This window comes from Monodon monoceros, unplaced genomic scaffold (assembly GCF_005190385.1).
Source record: "Monodon monoceros isolate NGI ecotype Baffin Bay Population unplaced genomic scaffold, NGI_Narwhal_1 Super_Scaffold_9, whole genome shotgun sequence".
Lineage (NCBI taxonomy): Eukaryota > Metazoa > Chordata > Mammalia > Artiodactyla > Monodontidae > Monodon > Monodon monoceros.
The window spans coordinates 13,528,579-13,550,629 of NW_021703786.1; the positions used below are offsets into that span (position 1 = coordinate 13,528,579).

The following is a 22,051-nucleotide window of genomic DNA, read 5'->3' on the forward strand; positions in this document are numbered from 1 at the left end:
AAAAAAAAAAAAAAAAAAAAAAAAAAAAAAGGATTTGGCTCTTGTCAGCCTGATACTGATCAAAAACAGGTCTTTCAGTAAAAATGGAGGAAAAAACTTAAAGTGAGATGAAATCCAAAGGGAAGGGACCCCTCCCAGCACACACACACACTCAGAAGTGTTACCTCTTCCCTGCCCCTCCAAGAACACAGGTAAGGAGTAACTGGGAATGTCCTGGTGGCAGTAACCGTAGTTGGTGGTCTGGTGACCGGGCGGCAAGAAGAAGCACTATTACAAAGTTTAGAAGACACGACACAACCTCATGGGGCCAGAGGAGAGAACCAGTGACTGGACAGGTACAGTACCAAAACAGAACACCTTGGGTCAGTGCTACGAGGGATCTGCACTCAAGTCTAATACAGATCCCATCCAGGCAACCTCACTGAGGCCGAAACAACAGTTCCTCAGAACCAGCGTCTGCAGTGTACACGAAGGTCGGAGCCAGGACAGTCCTGAGGGGGATGGCCTTCCCAAAGGATACTGTACTTGCCAATCACAAGAGCAACAGAAATGACAGACAGATCCCTAGGGTACGGATTCCTACTGCTGGGGTTCGCTGGCTCGGAGTAACCGGTCACTTTAAGTGCCCTTGGGAGGGGTCCATTTTAAACAGCTTGGATCCATGGTTTTATTGGAGTTGGATCTTTTGGCCTCTTTGGCTATCCACTCATCAATCAGGTCCTGAGAGAGAACAATGGGAACAATTATTATATACGTTCAACTAAAACATGTTTGTAAGTGGATTCCAAAATGATTATTAGCAAAGAAGAAATGGCCAAAGATTTAATAATATACTAAGGTGTGAGACAGGTATATAAAAAAAAATTATCTTTTGATTTACCTAGTGCTCTCCTACCTAATCCATTTCTTCTTACTATGCCTTCGGTAAGACCCGAAAATCATTATTCATATTCCATCAGTAAACGTTATAAGTCAACTTAAAAAATTTTTAAATTGGCATGAGTTGAGATGGCATTTGTTAAAGGAATTTAAAACCACTTCCACAGGCCCTGGAGTTTATGAAGATTCTCCTCCACAGATGGGCACTCTTCATCCGATCTAAGAAAATCATCAAAGGATAGAAGTACGACTGTGCGACATAAAGCTGCTTAACTGGAGCTGCTTACACGTCTGCCATCAAATCTGAGACAGGAGCTTAAGATAAGCCTAACGGTGAGACCAAGTAAAGGATGCGTAGAGTCAGACTCCTTTAAGGGAAGGTTACCTGTAAGGTGTGAGGGCCCCACTTTGCTCTGCTAGGCCTCAAGGGACATTAAGCAATGAGCAAGAGGCTGAGAGTAACTTTACCTGTCTCTTCAAAACTAGGTGTTTTCCTTTCCAATATTTGAGCATCTGAAGGGCTTGCAGAGTGCTGACAATGTCCACAGGATTCACAGCTGTCTCCTGGCTAATTTCTGAAACAGAAGAGCTATTGAGAACTTGGCCAAAATGTAGACACCACCCCCGCCCTGCCCCACCAAGGCCCCCTTTGCCTTGGAGTAAATCTAGACGCAGACTCCAAATGTTTGGAATCTTCACTACTTGACCTAAGCTGTTCAGAAGAAATTTACAAAGCATTCATTTGACCAGTTAAAATAACTACAGAAGATGGATATTACAGCAGGAAACCACTTGGCCCCTATAGAAATCAAGGTCAAAGACAGACCAAACTAAATTCTCCCATCCTCACAAATACTCAGGGATGTTAGAAGTTCCTGTGTGTGCCAAAAGACTTGAAGTTTTTCTCCTTTCTTGACTTTTGTGGAGAATTAAAGTGTCAGCAACCTGAGATTTGAGACGCAATAACGAATGTCTGAATAAAACCGATCTATAAAACACATCTTCAGACTTCCCTGGTGGCGCAGTGGTTAGGAATCAGCCTGCCAAGGCAGGGGACACGGGTTCGAGTCCTGGTCCGGGAAGATTCCACATGCGGCAGAGCAACTAAGCCCGTGTGCCACAACTACTGAGCCTGCACTCTGGGGCCCACAAGCCACAACTACTGAAGCCCATGCTGTGCTCCGCAACGGGAGAAGCCACTGCAATTAGAGGCCGCGCACCACAATGAAGAGTAAGCCCCCGCTCACCTCAACTAGAGGGAGCCTGTGTGCAGCAACGAAGACCCAACACAGCCAAAAATAAGTAAATAAATAAAGTTCAAAACTCAAAAAAAAAAATTAAAAAAACAAAAAACCCCACCACATTTTCTCTGTAAGAAACCAAATCATATAATCAGTCCCAAGGGCCAAACACTCTGGAATCCTTAGGTACCTTTAGTGAGTGGTCCACATTAGTGGGCCTTCTGCTCTCATATTCAGATGAAACACAGAATGGGGTTATTTTCTTTGCAGGTTACAAAGCATGAACAGGGCCAAATAGAAAAGTCAGAATATTCAGTGGAACTAACATCTTGAGTAACAACCATTTTCTAAGAGTCAAAAACCAACCTTTGATAGAAATCTCTTTGCCTTGGAAATTATGCAGGTAACGAAGAAGCACTTCTTTCCAGTAACTGCGGTAGCTTATGAGCCCCAGATCTGAGAGTGGACGCTCTGGGGAGCCAACTTTTTCTTCCACTTTGGAAAGCAAATAACCTGCCAGGGAACAATACAGACACTGTATCTCATCCTAGTAAGAACAATGTACCAACAAGGAAAAAGATTTAAGGAGCAGAGTCTGCTTTGCAATATCAATTATAAAATAGGTGTTACCTATTCAAAGATATACAATCCCCTCAACCCTTAGTGGATTATGCCATTTCCTGATTCATCTCTTACCAGGTGGCTTAAAAAAAAAAAAGGGGGGGGGCTCCCCTGGTGGCGCAGTGGTTGAGAGTCCACCTGCCGATGCAGGGGACACGGGTTTGTGCCCCGGTCCGGGAAGATTCCACATGCCACGGAGCGGCTGGGCCCGTGAGCCATGGCCGCTGAGCCTGTGCGTCCAGAGCCTGTGCTCTGCAACGGGAGAGGCCGCAACAGTGAGAGGACCACGTACCGCAAAAAAAAAAAAAAAAAAAAAAAATCACAAAGCTGTTTCTAAGAATTCTAATTTGACTAAAATATGTCATGTTACAGTGAATATCGAATAAAGCACGGTTGAATCTCATTATTTACAGTAGTTATATTCTACAAAGTCACTGTGAACACTGAATTAGCGAATATTGAACCACTGCTCTTAGGGGAGATACAGGGTTAGGTTCCTGTGGGCTGCTGGTCACATTTTTGTCAACCAATCAATACATAACCTCGTTTTATGTGCTTCTGTTTAAAAACACCTATTTAATACATATCATTGATTCATTAACAGTGAACTAACAGCCAACAGCACAATAATGTATGCCTGAATAAAACCTATCTATAAAACACACTTTCTCTGTAAGGCACATCACAGCCTTCCCAGACAGTACTTCAGCACTACACTTAGGGACCATTTAAAATCAGCAACAGTGAATTCCCTGGCAGTCCAGTAGTTGGGACTCCACGCTTTCACTGCCAAGGGCCCAGGTTCAATCCCTTGTCGGGGAACTAACATCCCATAAGCTGTGTGGCGCAGCCAAAAAAAAAAAAGAAAAGAAAATCAATAACAAAAAGCACAAAAATATGGGGACTTCCCTGGTGGTCCAGCGGTTAAGACTCCACGTTCCCAATGCAGGGGGCCCAGGTTTGATTCCTGGTCAGGGAACTAGATTCCACATGCATGCCGCAACTAAAGGTCCGCACGCCACAACGAAGATCTCGCACGAGGCAATGAAGATCCTGCACAACTAAGACCTGGCGCAGCCACATAAATAAAGATTTTTAAAAAGGCACAAAACTATGAATGACATGGCACTAATAGACCATGAAAAGGACACTGGCTTAAACACAGAGAGCCGAAAAAAGGCACCTTGTTTAACTTCATCTGGGAATGCATGGTGACTTTTTTTTTTTGCTGCCATGGGCATGTTGGTTGATTTTGGGCTTATGAATAAATTTTAATGAGTGGGCAAATTCCCAAGTACAGAATCCATGATTAATAAGACGACTGCCTCTAGACAAAAGCTTACAAAACTAAAATTCCTAACACCCAAGAACAAATTTGAAGCCTTATGCATGTATGTGCTGTCGGTAAGTCTCAAACTGGGGTAATCCTAAAGAGCTTACTTTACTATCCTCTATATCTCCCACCGTTAGGTACCAACTCAGGGTCCTGTATTCATTTGAGTGTTCAATGTGTATCAGGCCAACTGACAATGTTCAGATTTCTTCCACTTACTCATTCACTTAATGCCAGTGTAATTCCACTATATGCCAGGAACTGTATAGATAGATCACAGGACAAAAAGACAAACAACAATATTCACATGGTCCCTGCTTGTAGAACTTATGACTTTCCTGTTTCACTTACTGAAATCAATGAGCATCTTGCCATAGCCCTGTCTCATGTACTGAGGCATGGTAAGGATACAGGAGACATTGTAGTTGAGGAATGAATTCTTTTCCTAAAATCAAGAGCAAACAGATGAGTGGGTCATGAGAATTTGGAACCAAAGGTATCAGCAGTCCCACAGATACAAAACAAGGTTGCCTGCAAAATATATGCTAACTAGTCCTGAGGAGTGGCTGTCAGGCTCACAGCTGGTACATCCACACCCTTTATGATGATCCCAGGGTTTCCCTAGCTCTAAGATTTCCAGTCTCATCTTAAGGGGGCTGACTCTGGGTTCCTTACAGGCACAGAGCAAGGCAAGAAGGTTTAGAACGCTGAGTCAGTCTAGAGCAGCCCTCTTTAAAAGCAGTATTTCAAAAGAGTGTTGCCTACTGGAGAAGGGAGGGAATCCAAACAGTAAGTCCCCATTCTGGAAGGGGGTCAAAACACAATTAAATCACATACCGCATGATTCCATTTATGTGAAATGTCCAGAACAGGCAAACTTATAGAGACGGTGGGGCTGGGAGGGAATGAGTGGAAATGGGGAGTGACTACTTATGGGTATGGGGTTTCTTACTGGGGTAACAAAAACTGACTGTGGTGACTGCCAGGTGGTTGCACAGCTCTGTGAACATGCTAGAAACCACTGCACCATACACTTTAAAGGAGTGAACTGTACGGTAGGGGAATTACATTTCAATAAAGTTGTTACATTAAAAAGTCATAAGCAAAATCTGGCCTTGAGTCTTTAAAGGCACGGTGGCATTATCAACTGAAGGAACCCAGCTAGAAAACCAGGCAAAAGGAACATATTCCTGGTTTGAAGCTAATAACACAGAGAAGAGCAAAGCCAGGAGAGCTGGTTGGCTTGACTACAAGATGTGGGCTTGTGGGTTAGTAGGCAGGGCCCTGGCCATTAATTAATGGGCAGCTTCAATCCACAAGTCCAGAAATGAATAAATCAGAAGCTTTTAATAAAGAATTGCACATTTTCATTAAATAATCTTTGATACGTGGATTTCTACCCCACCCCCCGCCACCCTTTAAGAGAAGGGCTGTCATCATTGCCCAGGGAACTGCCTCTTTCCGGCAGTGATCTGAGTCACCACATGCCAACATCAGTCACCCTGCTCTGGTCATCAGCTTCTTAATCTCCAGACCCTGCTGACCTTGGAAAAATATCCAATCAGGTGACAACCAGTGTTGTCTGCTTCTGTCATAACATAGAACAGGAAGGGCTCCACATCATAATATAATGTCTTGTGGTCCAGGAAAAGCTTGGCCAACAGGCACAGGTTTTGGCAGTAGATCTGGAAGTAGAGAAACAACGTTTATGTGTGGGCCAGTGATTCTTATACTTATCAGATAAAGGCCTAAAATTTAAAGATCATACCATTATTGTTAATGAAGCAGAAATTGTGTATTTTGGCCAATAGAAGAGTTCTATCTTCTTTACAAGGTGAGATGGAGATAAAACAAATTTCTGAAACCTGTGAATGTACAACACTTTCACCCCTTTTTCTGATGTCAGCACATAAAACAAATTTCTGAAACCTGTGAATGTACAACACTTTCACCCCTTTTTCTGATGTCAGCACTTTTTACCTTGTTTTTCTTGCCATCCACTTCAAACACAGAGATTGAACCTTTGCGATATATCTCATCTCCGGGTGGGTGTTTCCACACACACTTAGCCTGCAAGAGAATGGAATTCACATCAGAGAAACAAACCTTCCCAGTAAGAATACTGCTCAAAAGGGAAAAGGAATCACAGGTCAAATTTAGTTAGCTGAGATGGACAGGTGGACAAACCTGAGAACATACAGCAAAACAGATTTTCTTTTTAGTGAAACGAATAAAGGTTGCTAAAGTCACTGCAATATATTTATGGTATTTTTATAGCAGTTTGGAACAGGTTTTCTGGATTATATTCTGGCACTGTTCCAACCCAGGAGATTGAAACCATCTACCACGTAAAACCAAGATAGATTTAAAAAAATACCCCTAGCTTATTATAAAATGCCTTGTGCCAACAGGAGATTCTTAAGCAGCTTATTTCCGCAGCTGAGAGTTGCTAGGTAAAGGTACTCTCACCTTTACCAGAAACTTCTCATTACCACCTAAACCATTATGGTCTTCTTTTTTTCAGATTAGAAAACAGACCCAGTGATAAAAACCATGCCCCCCTCTCCAAGTGTTCCGTTTGTTATACTGTAATGAAATAGGAGCATGTCCTTCTGTGGCTTAAAAAAAAAAAAAAAAAGGCAAGGAAGCCTGGTTGAGCAGCAGAAAGCAGGGGGAGCGGAGGAGGGAGGAAGACAGGACAACGGACACTGACTTGGCCACAAGGGGGCACAAGGTACTACTTTCCTCACCCTCAATTGCTAATAGATTTAATGCAGCCGGGAAGCCACTGCCGTAAATGGGTGAATTTTTAAAAGGTTTTATGTAAAATACTTTAAAAAATATCATTTAAAAGGCATATGTATATGGAATATTTTCTTATTAAATTTTATTGTGACTCTTTCGGTCAACTCAAGAATCATGCCCCAATTTGTCACATGTAAGGCCACATATGCAGTAACTGGTCTTGTTTCAAGAAAGCTCCACCTGTAGTTTGTTCCTATCTCCACCTCTCTATTCATGTTGGCTTTTCCCAACAATAAGCAAATGAACAACAATTATCTGTTCAGAAACAGAAGCCAAACTGTTGGCCAAATGGCCAAAGAAAGCCCATTTCTGTGATTATGCCTAAAGCAATAGGAATCTTCAGACGTGTGAACTAAAATAGGTTTTTATTTCATGAAATTCAATTTTTGTAACTCATATAATACAGTAGAGAACCTCAAACATTCAGAATGTTTACTTGATCCTCAGATTTATCTAGGCCCTTTGTTTTCTCCCCCTACTACTATTTCTTGCCTTTTAGCTACTTCATTGGTTAGTGCCACTAAATAAACAGAAACAAAAAGAAAAAGGGCATAAATAGTAAGCAGTTCATATCAGTAAAAATACCAGTCTTTCACATAGCAAACCCTAAATGAGGTTATCTCCATGGTCTTCAATCACGGAGTCCAGTCCTCACTCATCACCCACCTGCCCTCCCTCCCGCCCCCCTCCCCACATCCTTTGCCACCCAGTCTAGTGGGAGCCTAGTGGGCTGGAGTCTAGAGGGCTTAATTAGCAGTGGCAGTTCTGGGCCACTACGTACTCCAGAGTTGGGAACACCAAAAAGCAGTTATCACCAAACTGGGGAGAAGAGTCTTATGACAGAAATCATAGGAAGTCTGGGTTATAGATTCTCAGCATGTGGAAATCCTGGGAAATAAAGACGTAAGGGGAAGGGAAAAGAGACACCCTAAAAGGCCTTAGAGCCACAATTATGTTGTGACTATGGAAATAAGAAAAAAGATAGGTTTCCCCACCTGACAGACTAATCTCCACCCCTGACCCTTCCCCATCCCTGCTCCATGGCAGAAATTCCCTTTAAGACAAGCCTTTTCATTCCATAACTAAGGAAAGAAAAATGGCTTAAAACTGCAAAATACCTAGTGAGCACATTTGTCAACAATAAAATCAGATGAAAGTGTTTATTCCTATTTTCACAGGAATAAGACCTTTCAGAAACCAGAAAACACTAAGCAACTCAAGGGAGGGGCTGACCTAAGGACCCATTCTGTTAATTTCGTAATTTGTCTTTCTTAAGCAAGTGTTCATTTAACACACATTTATGGGGCATTAACTGCCCATGCTAGCTGCTAGGGATACAAAAGGTGAGTCATGTCCCATTTCTGTCTAATGAAGGTCTATCTAATGAAGTCCATTTATTTTCATCTAGTTGAGACATAGAAAAACTGTGGGCAGAGGTAATTCACATCCCAAGGGAGAAACAGACAAGAGCAGGCAGCAAGAAAAAAGACAGGGAGATGAGTATGACAGGATGTGGTTAAGGGCCACCCAGGCTTGCCACAGGCTGTATATCCCGACTCTGAAATGTGGCTTTCAATTTCCTGTGCCTTCCTCCCATTTCTGTGGACCACTTAGAGGTGCTTAGATAGATGTCTAAATCTAGAGATCCCACAGCTTATCACCACCACGGTCATGGACCCCCAAACAACTTACCATGTGTCGGCGGAGTATTGTTTGGCTCTTCATGTATTTTAAACAGAATTCACACATGTAAAGACGTCCCAGTCGCGCATATTCCTCAGGATAGGGAGAATGGTACCACGTATCAAGCTCATAGCGACCAAAAGCAATTGTTTTAATCATGTTGCTCCCCTCTGTGATTTGGCCTTGCAGCCTTAACTTCTCCTATTGTAGACAAGAAATTAAGTCAAAGGAGGATTAGAATTGATCATTTCTGTTGTTGTTAAGCTGTGTGCACGCCACCATGCTAGGCTATGAGAAAAAAAAAAACAGATTTGGCTTCTATCTCACGAGAAACTTGCACTGAAGAGAACTACAGGAGCATAGATAACCAGAACTAGGAAGCTTACAGAAAATGTAACTGTCTGCACTGCCCAGAGCACAGACCTCAGTAGTGGCTTTTCTCTGCTCCCTGCCACACTCTGGGCCTCATCTCCTGAACAAGTCCTTTGTAAAATTTTATTTTTACCAGCCAGAACCAAACTGAATGATAAAAGGCAAATCTATCACAAATACTCCCTACACCTTTACGAAACATTCTAAAACTAAAGATTCTCTAGAATGTGCTTTACATATCTGCAGCTTTTATAAAGCTGCGAGGATCTTCATGACATACAGCCATGGCAGCCATCCTCTCAACTTAGGTCCTTTAAAAAATATTTTTGAAAGAGGGATGATGCTTTAATTCTGGAACCTAAAGCTAGAAAGTAGAAGATATTTTTGGATGCCTGTGCCCACTCAGCGGCTATGAGTTGGCTACAGAAATAATTTTGAATAACCAGGTAAAGAGTTGTGAAAAGCTGACCTAGGAAATGCTCTGTTCCAGGGTAGGACAGAGAAAACCAACAGCAGCAACCCAGCCTAGCCAAGGGCAGCTACCAAACCCTGCCTCCCACAAAACTTTCAACAAGTCTATTCGAGGATTTTTAAATAAAGTATTCAATATAATTTTTTTAAAGAGGAAGATGAAATTCACTTTACAAGCTAAATTTTCTTGAAGACATTCAATTCATTAAATCCGAGGTAAACTCAATCACAATTCTTTTTTTTGGCAGCACCGTGCATCATGCGGGATCTTAGTTCCCAGACCAGGGATCAAACCCATGCCCCCTCCAGTGGAAGCACAGAGTCTTAACCACTGGACCACCAGGCAAGACCCCTCAATCACAATTTTCTTAAAGCAAAACTGTTGAAAATTCTGCCTAGGGAATCAAAACTAAATGGTAACTATAAATAAAAATCAGAAGAGGAAACCAACTTAATACATGAAACTAAGCTGTGTCAAAGAATAAATTTCAAATATCTGACAACAACTGTGTCCATTATTCCTCTTCACCGTTCTCTTTACTCTTTTATAACTGTAATGAAGGGCTGAGGCAACCCTGCAAAGAGGAGTTCCTGTTTAGGTTAAGAGGACAACAGAGAGGGGTTATCTCCCAGTCTAGAGGTTCTCGGAATTGCAAATGACCCACCTGACACAAAGGGATACCTGTTGTTTTACCCAGCTAACCACCGCCACAAAACAGGTCCTTCCAGGAGTTGAGGTGGGGAGGAAAAACTTTAAGGGACGAGGGAAGGGAGGAGGGGTAATTAATTTTAAATATGAATGGGAAGGAAGAAAGTCTCAAATAAGGATGGCTGGGGGAAGGGGAAAGAGTCAACCAGCAAGGTATATTTAATCCCCATCAAATTGACTGCTAATCATTTTTCTTGGCAGTTCCAAGTGCCCCTCACAAGTGGTCCTCAGCTTGGAGGTTTTACTACTCACCAGATCCTCTGAAGCCCGGGCTTGTGCTCTTCGGAAAAGATCCAAGTCATACTCGCTAGTCAGGTTTTCCAAAAGAGGCTCCCGAGTGTTCCCATAGGTCTGCCTGTGTTCCTAGGAAAATAACCAGAGCGTGATACTCTCTGCTTCTAAGAACTTAATCTATTGCATTTCAATGGATGCCAACCAGGGGGCCAAGAACAACCATAAGCTATTTATTTAGTGCCTACTATTTGCTAGGCATTATACTAGGCACTAGGGATTGAGTACAAAATAAACTATTTATCAGACAGGTTAATTCCAGAAGACACCCACTATCCACCCTAGTGAACCTGGAAAGGAAATGCTCTTATAATCTCTCCAAAAGTGAGTTTCATTCTTTGGAACTCTATGCTTCCATTTCTTTCTCTGAAAATGTGCGTGACAATACAAAGAAATAAAATATAACAAACCCAAAGGCGCTACCAATTCCTAGAATCCTAAAATCTGGAAGGAACCTTGGTGGATACTCCCCATTTAAAAACAAAACCAAATAAAAACTAGAATCTCTACGCTTTCGAGTCTAAGATTTTAGACTGAATAAAACCTGCAGGTAGGAAGGGGCAGCTGAACTAAGCAGTCTTTTGTAAACTCTTTCACTTGAACTGCGGCAGCACCTACCACTGCACGATCCACCGAAGGTACCGTAATGCTCCTACTTTAGAACTCCAGCCCAAGTGCACTGGAAAAAAGGCTGGCCTCTGAGAAATGTTTTACTCAATATTAAGCAAGAACAAGGGACAGGACATAGAAAATTAGAATCATAGAAATAATCCAGTTTTAAATAAGTAACAAATCTTACCATGGCAGTCACTACACAAATATCCTTTCACAAGAAAGAAATTCCACAGGGGAAACTTCGCTTTTAACCTTTGATTCTAGCCCTTCCCACTCCGTCCTAGACTCCTCCTCCTACCCAGAGAACGGAAGATAATGGTTGTTAAGAGGAGCAGATGGCTCATCCCAGGAAGAACTCAGTAGACTTCGCTCATATATTATCATATGAAGAAACCACTCACCAGCATCTATTAAAATTTCTTCCGCTTAATCTGAAATTAAAATTTCTTCCGCTTAATCTGGGCCCATCTGATGGATATCTTTTTTAATTTGGGCTGTTATCTAATACTTGGGTTTTAAGTATAAGTTATTTCTTCTAGTTTCATGAATTTTTTTTAAAAAAGCTTTAAAAAATCCTATCCAGCATTTTTACCAGGAAGGTTCAGTCCAAATAACCTAGCCCAAACTAGTGGAAAGCAAATGTAAGGTAAATTTCAGGAGGTTTTATTTCAGACACTCTCTCTACCTGTATGATTCTGGGAAAATTACCTCTCTAAATCTCAGTTTCCCATCTATAAAACAGGTGAAATACCATCCATCTTTGTAACAAAGGTTATGGGAGCAACATAATCACAATGCCTACCTAGCACATAAGCACTCAATACATGGTATTATCGTATTATTACACCTCTACCCAACTTGTAGATAAAAACACTGAACAAGACAGAGGGGAAGCATACAACTTCTCCCCCCACAGCCCATTTCTAGAGCCTTCCCTCTCTCTACAAACCCAGCACAGTCTGGAGCAGGTGTTTAGCTACAAACTCACCCCACAGCGTCCACACATCTCAAATTGGACCATCTCCATTTACTCGTAAGGGTATCATTTCTAAGACAGTGATGACTACCACACTGTCTTAAAAATGATACCCTTATGAGTAAATGGAGATGGTAGTAAATTTGCTACAAAAGCAAATACATAGTTGGGCATATTTCTGTCTTAATGAAGCCATGCTAAGTATTCACAAACCATACTTTTAATAATCTGTTCTAATGACTAAGTAAACAAAGAGTCCAACTCCATGAAAAAATAGAAATACACATCAGAAGAAGATGCCAAAACATTAACAGTGGTTTATATCTGGGAGGGTGATTTTTTTTTAATTTTTCTTTTCTATAGTTGGTATTTTCAAAGTAAACGCTATGAAGATATTTATAATAAATCTTTACTTAAAAATTAATATTTTGTGCAAAAAAATTTTGGAAGAATTTTTAATAAAACGGGGAAATCAGCTTAAGATAGGTAAATGAAAACACAGAATTAAAAGCTGTACTTATAATAATATCCAAACTATGTAAATAAGGCATTGTAAAAAGCTAGAAAGTTTTATCTCAAAATGCTAGCTTATTTTTAGGTTATTTTTAGGTAGTAGGATTAGTGTTTATTTCTGAATACTTTCCTTAATTTTTCTATATTTTTTCTATATTTCTTTATTTTTTATTACAAACGTGCACTACTTTTAAAACTAGAAAAATAAATTAAAACACTACAAAAAGACCTATTATACAATGTATCACCCAATTAATACCTTTTATCATGGAGGTATTTTATTCTTCCATTAAAGGAAATGCACTACTGCTTAGCTTGAATACTCTTCCTTACACAGACATCTCCAACATCATGGTATTTGTTCGAGCGGGTAAATTTAACCTTTTAAACCTAAAGTGAGGTTTACAAACTAAAGGATTCAATTTTTTTTCATCTAAATTCTAACAGTATTTTGTTTGTCGAGGACTCCCAGTTCCATTCTTATTGGGGAATTATATATAGTGAACTCTGCCAGAGTCCTGTTACTTACAGAGCATACCAAATGGCAAATGTGAAAAGCAGAATCTCAGTAACCAAAAGGAATCAAATGTGATAGCAAGAGTTCATGGTAATTAAATATTTAACTTTTTCTCACCATATATTTCTCTTTCTGTTCTTTGCTCAGCCCAGAATTTCTTTTCTTCCTGAGTTCAGCAACCTTTTCCTTATATCGCAACTGCCTCTCTGTTGGTGCCTAAAAAGAAGGAGAAAATTGAGAAGTTAGCTAGAAAACTCATTATGTAATTAAGTTTCTAAATGAAAGTAACGTACACCAAAGAAGGGGTGGGGGTGCGGGGGTGGGACGCCAGATGCATTACGGGCACCCTGTGAATAATGCGGTAATTTTAAAACTCTAAATGGGGTTCCCTCATCACCTAGAACACTACCCTGTCAGTTAATACGAGCTCAGGAAATGTATAATACTTTAATATTGATCCAAACAGAATATAAACTAAGGATGGAAGCAACGGGAATAAAAGATCATTTCAATTCAATAGGCATTTACTGAATGCTTACAGTTTTCCAAGTACTGATACGAAAATGAATAAAAATTTAAAAACTGATTTAGAACCCAAGATAGACAATGAAGACAAGTGTAGAGTGCTTTTACCTGCCAAGCACTGGGAACAGGTACTTTACATGCATAATTTAGCTGACTACACTGCCAGGTAGGTATTATTCAAGGAAATAAAAGTTTAGGGAGGTTAGCTGACCTGCCCAAGACCACACAGCTAGAGTAACAGAATCGCCGTATTCAAATCCAGATCTGTTTGGCTCCAAAGTCAAACTTCTCCCTCATCACCGTGCCTCCTCTGCTATCCACTTATAATCTAACCACAGAAACAGACATCCATATGATGAGCTATGTGTATATAATATGTGCCAAAGGCTAAACTTACAATCTGAGAACATTGCAAATAGGAATACATGAGGAAGAAATTCATTAATGGTAGAAGATTTGGGAAGAATTCCTACAACAGCTAAGAGTTGCACAAGGCCTTGAAGGAGAAACACAATCTATTCTTGGTATAAGTATAGAGTTCTAGGGAGAAAAACAGCAAGAGAAAGACCAAAGGCACTCAGGGGGAACAAGGAATTAAATGTAATCAATGGGCATGAATGTTCAGAGAGGCAGAAAGATTAGAGCGAAGCACCATCTTGGAATCCAACAGAAAAGAGAAGTAGAAGAAAACTGACATAAACAACAAGCGTCAAATGCTAAGGAAGTTACTGGTGACATTGGAAACATACCACCAGAGCAGAGGGGCCTGGAAGTAAATTATAATGGGTTAGAAAATGGATGCAAATAAGGAAATAGAGCAGCAAGTATAATCTTTCAAATAATCAAGATCACCTATTATTACTAATATTATTACTACCATTATTATTATTATTCTAGGTAGCACGATTCCTTCTTTTATAAGGTAGAAGTTTTTTTCTTGAAAATTCACTATTTGGAAAAAGTACGATTCTAAGTTTATGACCGAAGACCAGTTATCCAGACACAGCATAGAAAACGAGGCATGGATATACCTAAAGACCATGACAGAGCGGAGGAGATCCAAGACTTGGCTCTCCAACTGTAAATGGCCAGAGCTTTAACAAGGCCCGTACCTGGTGCCTGGTTGCATGCCTGTTGTTGTCATCTTGCCTGTGGGACAGCATCCTTTCTTCTATCTGCTTATCCCGGCTCTGTGCTCTCACCTGCAACCATCAACAACGTCAATCAATCCACCTGCCTCTAAGACTATGTTTACTTAAAGTGCAAGAATACAATAGTAATCCCTTGAATTTACACTGTACTTTTACTTTCAAAGGATCTTCACATTTAGTATCACAATCTCTATAAGAAATAGATACGGCAAGCTTCACATTCTGTTTTCTCAGCCATTATCCGAGAATCAGAGAAGTGAAATTACAGCTAGGTGGTGGTAAAGCTAAGATTTTAAGTAAGTCTGATGACTCTGAGCCTCTGTACTCATTCCACTGTGCAACAGTATGTGTGAGGAAGTGCAAGAACAGAGTAAAGAAGTACAAAGAAAAGGTTAGATACTTGGGATCAAGTCTATAGAGAAACTTAACTCTGTAGTTATGACCTTAGACAAATCACATTAGCTCTCCAAGTCTCAAATTCATCTTCTGGGCAGTGAGGACTCATATCCAACTCCCTATTCTACGTCAACACTAAAACTCAGCACGGTCAAAACACAGTGACTGACACTCTCCCACAAATCCGCTCCACCCCAAATCTTCCCTGTAGCAATAAATAGCAACACTTTCTAAACAACTGATCAGGTCAAAAACTTGAACGTCACGCTTGACTGTTCTCTTTCTCTCCCACCTCACAATGAATTCATCAGCAACTCTATCAGGCTGCCCCCCTCCAAAACATATCCTAAGTCCAACCAATTCTGACCATCTCCACTGACAATGACACTAAACCAGGCCGCCATCTACTGCCTAAGCCTCAGACACAGCCTACCTACCCTGTGTCAACTCTTGCCCCCTCCAGTCCACTCTCCACATACCAGCAAGCTGTGATTTTTAAACAGTGTTTGTGATACTACACCACGCCTCTGTTAAAGCCCTTCGAATGCCTCCCGCGGCCATCAGAACACAAACATACCCCTTTTGCCAAGGCCTACAGGTCCTTCGTGATATGGATCCTGCTTCTTCATTTCCCATCACATTCCAGCCACACTGGCCTACTTTCTACCCTTCAAATGCAACCGTTTATCCCTGTCTCACGGCCTTTGTGTTTGCCCATACTTCTCCTCAGGACCTAGACACAACTAACTGCCTCTTTGCCGTCACCCATGGCTCAGATAAAATGTCTTTCTCCACAGCCCAAGGAAAAGCACGGCCATACCCTGTCACCCCCAAAACAGTCACTCTGTTTAACCTTTTCATTTCTCACAACATTACCACTACACGAAATTCTTAATTGCTTACTAATTTTATATGTTGATTTTGCCTTCCCCCATGAAAATGTAAACTCATTGAATTCAGTCTTTTGACTGAATATAAAATGGTAATATCACTGATTGCAATCATTTACTGGAAAACTCAGAGCAATTCTGTACATGCAAGTACTTTAAAAACTCTGGGTTTTTAGTAAATGTGAGGAATTAGCCTAATCTTTACATTTGGGATTCTAAATGTAATAAAAGTATGTGTCTTTCAGAAATTCTCCTGATCCTCACAAGCACATGGTCCAGTAGTAAAGACGGATTATGCTGAGCCTGATTCCCCTTGTGAAAAAGAGCACAAAAGAGGAAAGTACAGGAAATGCGTTCCTTTTTTCAGAATTTTCTTCCCCACACTGAAAATTTTCTTTTTCTTTTTTTTTTTTTTTGCGGTACGCGGGCCTCTCGCTGTTGTGGCCTCTCCCGTTGCGGAGCACAGGCTCCGGACGCGCAGGCTTAGCGGCTACGGCTCATGGGCCCCGCCGCTCCGCGGCATGTGGGATCCTCCCGGACCGGGGCACGAACCCGTGTCCCCTGCATCGGCAGGTGGACTCTCAACCACTGCGCCACCAGGGAAGCCCTCTTTTTCTTTTTTAAAAATAAATTGCTTAAGGCAACATGTTCATACTGCTATCAGCCAACAATTTAAAAAGTTATACCTTAAGAAGACTTTTATGTAAAACCATCCATAGTATCAGATCGTTATATTTAAAGACAAGTGGTAACGGACAACTCTCAAAAACCAGAGTTCACAGTTATTTTCAGAGAAAGAAGCACCTAATGACTTGTCAGCTTCTGATGCAGATGTTGGAAGAGCTGTTCCTGTTTTGATCTGGTCTCACACTAATGGGAAGATAATGGGAAGACCTACCACTTCTACAGAGAGCAGAAGAAACTGCCTTGCTTATATTAGAGATCTGGGATGAGGGAAGGGAAGAGTAAGTATCCACAACCTCAAAATCCACGTGAGCACTGGAAGTATACTACTCTGCTGAAAGACTAAACACAACACAGAACGGAACTTTCCCTCCTGTGGTCTACTTGTAAATAAGAGAACATATTTCTGAATCAGGGAGAATTAATGTTAGCTGGGGAATCTCATTTTTCTCAGGAGGAAACTGGCCCAAACAGGAATAAACCTGTTATCCTGGCCTTCTTAGCAAAATAACAACTACAAAAACGACAATTAATACTTTGGTCTAACCAACTTGGGTAACCTGTCCAAATACTACCTGAGCAGTGCATTTAATTAGTAACATTTTCAACTCCTGCTTGCCCATAATTAGTTTCTTGGTTCCTCCTTGGTAGCAACAACCCATAGAGAAACATACAAAATAGGATCTTAGGCTCTACTCCTAAATCCATTATTCCAAACCCCAAAGGTTATTCAGAACTATATTTTTCAAGAATGTAAGACAAGAATTAGCCAAGAGTAGGTGTGATTGAGAGTAACAAAAAGAAAAGTATTTCACAGAAACAGACAAAGAAAGAGGAAAATAATTTTGAAAAATTTTTAAAAAGCAAAATGTCCTCATAGATTTATAAGAAGAGAAACTAATGCATAAATATTGAGATCACATGCTTATGCAAATTATTCCTTAGTGGAAAAGGTCCCTAGCAATCTTTGAAGATAATTTTCAACAGAAAATATCAAAGCACTTGGAGGATGATGTTCCAAATATTCCATAGATAATCTCATTGTTAATTTCTCTCAAAACACTCACTACGTAGAATAATTCATTTGTCTGTTTTTTTTTTTTAACACAGTTGTTTTTTATGTTTCCTCCTCTAGAATGTAAGAACATGGACCTTGCCCATTTTGTTCACACTGTATCCCCATTGTTTAGCAAAGTACCTGGCAAATGGTAAGCACTCAGTAAGTATATGTTGAATAAATGACAATACAATTACCTTGCATTCATCAGCTGAGAGATTATGATAGAGAGGGCATCCTGATATAGAGAAATGTCTCTCGTGTTTTCCTGTAAGGTGTCCTGTTAAAGGAGGAAAAAACTTAATCTCAAGATGAAAGATTTAAGCTTGTAAAGTCATATTTTTCTCTACCTTTTTTTACGGTATCATTTTATCACATACATGTCTGATTACAGATTAAATCCATCAAAGGTAAGTGCTGTTAGGGTCATAACTTGCACCCACAATAATTTTTTTTCTTCCACAGGTTGGATCTAGCAATCTTTGAACACACTTGCATATATTCAGTATAAATTATAGTTCCTTCTTTTCTGATAATTCTTTCTCAAATTCCAAAATGTCATTAAGCCCATAAACTTATTTAAAAGGCACAAAGTTGGGCTTCCCTGGTGGCGCAGTGGTTAAGAATCCGCCTGCCAATGCAGAGGACGCGGGTTCGAGCCCTGGTCCGGGAAGATCCCACATGCCGCAGAGCAACTGAGCCCGTGTGCCACAACTACTGAGTGTGTGCTCTACAACTCACGAGCCACAACTACTGAAGCCCGTGCGCCTAGAGCCTGTGCTCCGCAACAAGAGAAGCCACTGCAATGAGAAGCTCGCATACCACAAGGAAGAGTAGCCCCTGCTCACTGCAACTAGAGAAAGCCTGCGCACAGCAACGAAGACCCAATGCAGCCAAAAATAAATAAAATAAACAAATTTAAATAAGTAAATAAGAATAAAAAGCACAAAGTTACAAGCAAGAATATTTTCTTTTGGTGGAATTTAACTTTCCTATGCTAAACTGATCAAGTCATACGTATAGTAAGTACTTTCCTTTCTGTTATGCAATGTTATCCAATCTGAATTGAACTTTTTTTTTTTTGGCTGTGTTGGGTCTCCATTGCTGCGCGTGGGCTTTCTCTACTTGCGGTGAGCAGGAGCTACTCTTCATTGCGGTGCACGGGCTTCTCACTGCGGTGGCTTCTCTTGCTGTGGAAAATGGCCTCTAGGCACGTGGGCTTCAGTAGTTGTGGCATGTGGGCTCAGTAGCTGTGGCTCTCAGGCTCTAGAGCGCAGGCTCAGTAGTTGTGGCACACAGGCTTAGATGCTCTGCAGCATGTGGGATACTCCTGGACCAGGGCTCGAACCTGTGTCCCCTGCATTGGCAGGTGGATTCTTAACCACTGTGCCATCAGGGAAGTCCTTTTTTTAAAACAAATTTATTTATTTATTTTTGGCTGCGTTGGGTCTTCATTGCTGCGCACAGGCTTTCTATAGTTGTGGCAAGTGAGGGCTACTCTTTGTTGCGGTGCACAGGCTTCTCATTGCGGGTGGCTTCTCTTGTTGTGGAGCACAGGCTCTAGGTGCGCGGGCTTCAACAGTTGCAGCACACAGGCTCAGGTGTTGTGACTCGCGGGCTCTAGAGCGCAGGCTCAGTAGATGTGGCACATGGGCTTAGCTGCTCCGCAGCATGTGGGATCTTCCTGGACCAGGGCTTGAACCTGTGTCCCCTGCATTGGCAGGCGGATTCTTAAGCTCTTCGCCACCAGGGAAGCCCCTGAACTTCTTTCAAAAATCAAAAGAAACTTATGAAAAATGGAGAAGGAAGTGGCCTTTTCTATCATATAAGGAAACATACCTTGATAACTTTGGACCAGATTAAATATATTCATTCTTTTGGAGGGGTGGCTGGTTTTGTTTAAAGATTTAGCCTTCTTCTATAATCAAACTTTTATATTATTCATTCATTCATTTATAAAATACATAATCAAACTTTTAATCAGGAAGTTTGCACAAGGCCCTCTTAAGAAGGGAAGATGAAGATATTAGGAAAAACAATACAGAAAGCTCATTTTATCTAAAGGGGTATCTCTTCATTTTTCTATTTCTCCTGTGGTTTGTGAAAATACACAGAGAATTGATTATTTCATTTTTATATGTCCCTTCAATCAAAAGGTTTATCAAACACCTAAGATTGAGAGGGATGATGAGCCAAGGCTAATGAGATGAAAAGATAAGTTAGCTAAGCTAAATTGCAAATCTACAAAAACCTTTATCTTTCTTGGGGTAAAGGAGACATTTAAAAGGGATTTAAAAATTATACAAGATTTACAGAGTAAGCTTTAAAGGGTAAAAACAGGGAATTCCCTGGTTGCCCAGTGGTCGGGGCTCTGTGCTCTCACTGCCAAGGGCCTGGGTTTGATCCCTGGTCGGGGAACTAAGATCCCACAAGCCTTGCAGCGCAGCCAAAAAATAAATAAATAAAGGGTAAAAACAGTCCAAGTACTGGGGGAGAGGGGAATTAATATATGATATGCAGGCTGCCATTTCTCCAGGACTATATTATTTAAAATGTAATCTTAGAGATCCACACATTTATCTTAGACACACTGATCAAACACTATGTACAAAATGTAAAGTATCACTGCTATGGCAAGCTTTTTAGATACTATGCATCTGTAACTTCTGAATAAATTATTCAAGTTTGCTTTATTTTATAATATGTAAACTACAACCAATATGTCTATATTAAAAGTTTAAAAATGATAGCTGTTCTATTGACCTAGCAATTCCACTGCTATGAATTTATCCAACAGATTTTCTAGAGACACCAAAATACATACATACAAGGCTATCAATTACAGTACTGTTCAAAATAGCTTTAAGAAAAAAAAAGTTAAAAAATGAGAAACAATATAAATGTCAATCAATACAGAGCAATTTAAATAATTTCTGAAATTTCAATATAATGGAATTCTCTATATCCTTTAAACAGATGGACCTCTGAGTGCCAATAAATATCTAAGATGTCAAACCACTGTATACTTTCCTTTTTCTAAATAACAAAAAAAGAAATACATGTACATATACACGTGTGCTATGTATGTGTAGAAACTCAGCAGCATTCATAAAAAACTACCAATAGTAGTTTTATATCTAGGGCATGGTTCTGGGGATATGAGTGAAGGAGAACTTTTACTTAGCACTCAAGACCTCCTGTAGGGTTTTAATTTTTCAAAAGCACACCCTACTTTCATACCAAAATTACCAAAAAAAAAAAAAAATTAACGACACTGTTTTGCCTAAGATGAAGAGTGGAACAGGATCCAGAATAATATTGGAAGCTCCGGTTCATACTTTTCAATCTTCGCCAGTACATTAAAACCAAAAGTCAAGTAAACTTTCCTGTGATGCAACAGATTTATATTTACCCTCTGGTCTACCACATTAAGGGTGCTGAGTCCAGGACATAAATAACACAGAATTAGTCCCCCACTCTAACCTCATTCTGGTCTGTCTCCTCCTCCCCATTCTGGTCTATCTGCTCCAGGCATATTGGCCCCTAAAGTATTCCTCAAAGGGACTTCCCTGGATGTCCCAGTGCAGAGGGCACGGGTTGATCCCTAGGTCAGGGAACTAAGACCCTGCATGCTGCACGGCGCAGCACCCCCAACCCTCCCAAAAAAAGACTCCTCAAAGTGGTTAAGCATTCTCCTGACCCAGACCCTGTGCACTTGCTGTTCCCTCTACCATAATGCTTATCCCCCAGATACTCAAATGGTTCACTCTCTCACTTATCTCAGGTTTCTGCTCAAATACCAGCATATCAGAGTGGCTTTCCCAACTCACACACGCTTGTGTGTACGTGCGGTATCCTACTCTTCACAGCATACGTCTCCAGCTGATGTATTACACATCTGTTTTGCCTTCCCCGGTTAGACTACAAGCTACATGAGGGTAGGGAATTTGACATGTTCACAACTCCACCCCCAGAATTTAAAACAGTCAATAAGTATTGAACGACTGCTTACACACAGTACCTAAAATAAAAGTAACAATCTAAGGATGCGTGGAGAGCAACAAGCAGAGCTGAGGAAAACTCCTTCTCCTGCTGTGTGGCAACGAGATCCTCTTACCGTCTGAAAGCATATTAGCTATCTCTTGTACTAGTGTTTATGTACTGTCTATTCTTAGTTTTTCATTATTTATCTCAAGGAAATTAATTTAGGCCTGAAACAACTACCTTGAGTAACAACTGGTATAGTGTTCAGGGGAACTTTTGCTTTACTTATGCATTTTAATGGCTTGAAATTACCTAAGAAACTGCTGGTAAGATCAGGA

The 22,051-nt window shown here is 40.7% G+C and overlaps 1 protein-coding gene across 3 annotated transcripts in view; it reads right to left on the bottom strand.

Moving 5' to 3' along the window:
- Positions 1-11: 11 nt before the first annotated feature.
- KAT7 (lysine acetyltransferase 7) overlaps positions 12-22,051 on the bottom strand; it is a 29,446-nt gene continuing 7,406 nt past the window's right edge. For 2 of the 3 annotated variants that reach the window (XM_029212776.1, XM_029212778.1), the window contains exons 5-15: positions 17,927-18,009; positions 14,664-14,753; positions 13,144-13,242; positions 10,367-10,477; positions 8,572-8,763; positions 6,055-6,144; positions 5,619-5,759; positions 4,426-4,519; positions 2,487-2,633; positions 1,348-1,454; positions 12-720 (exon numbers count right to left, since the gene is read on the bottom strand). In XM_029212776.1, coding sequence (XP_029068609.1) covers positions 619-720; positions 1,348-1,454; positions 2,487-2,633; positions 4,426-4,519; positions 5,619-5,759; positions 6,055-6,144; positions 8,572-8,763; positions 10,367-10,477; positions 13,144-13,242; positions 14,664-14,753; positions 17,927-18,009 — 1,256 coding nt within the window. In that variant the 3' untranslated portion in view covers positions 12-618. The remainder of the gene's footprint in view (positions 721-1,347; positions 1,455-2,486; positions 2,634-4,425; positions 4,520-5,618; positions 5,760-6,054; positions 6,145-8,571; positions 8,764-10,366; positions 10,478-13,143; positions 13,243-14,663; positions 14,754-17,926; positions 18,010-22,051) is intronic. The other variant, XM_029212777.1, reaches the window with a different exon arrangement.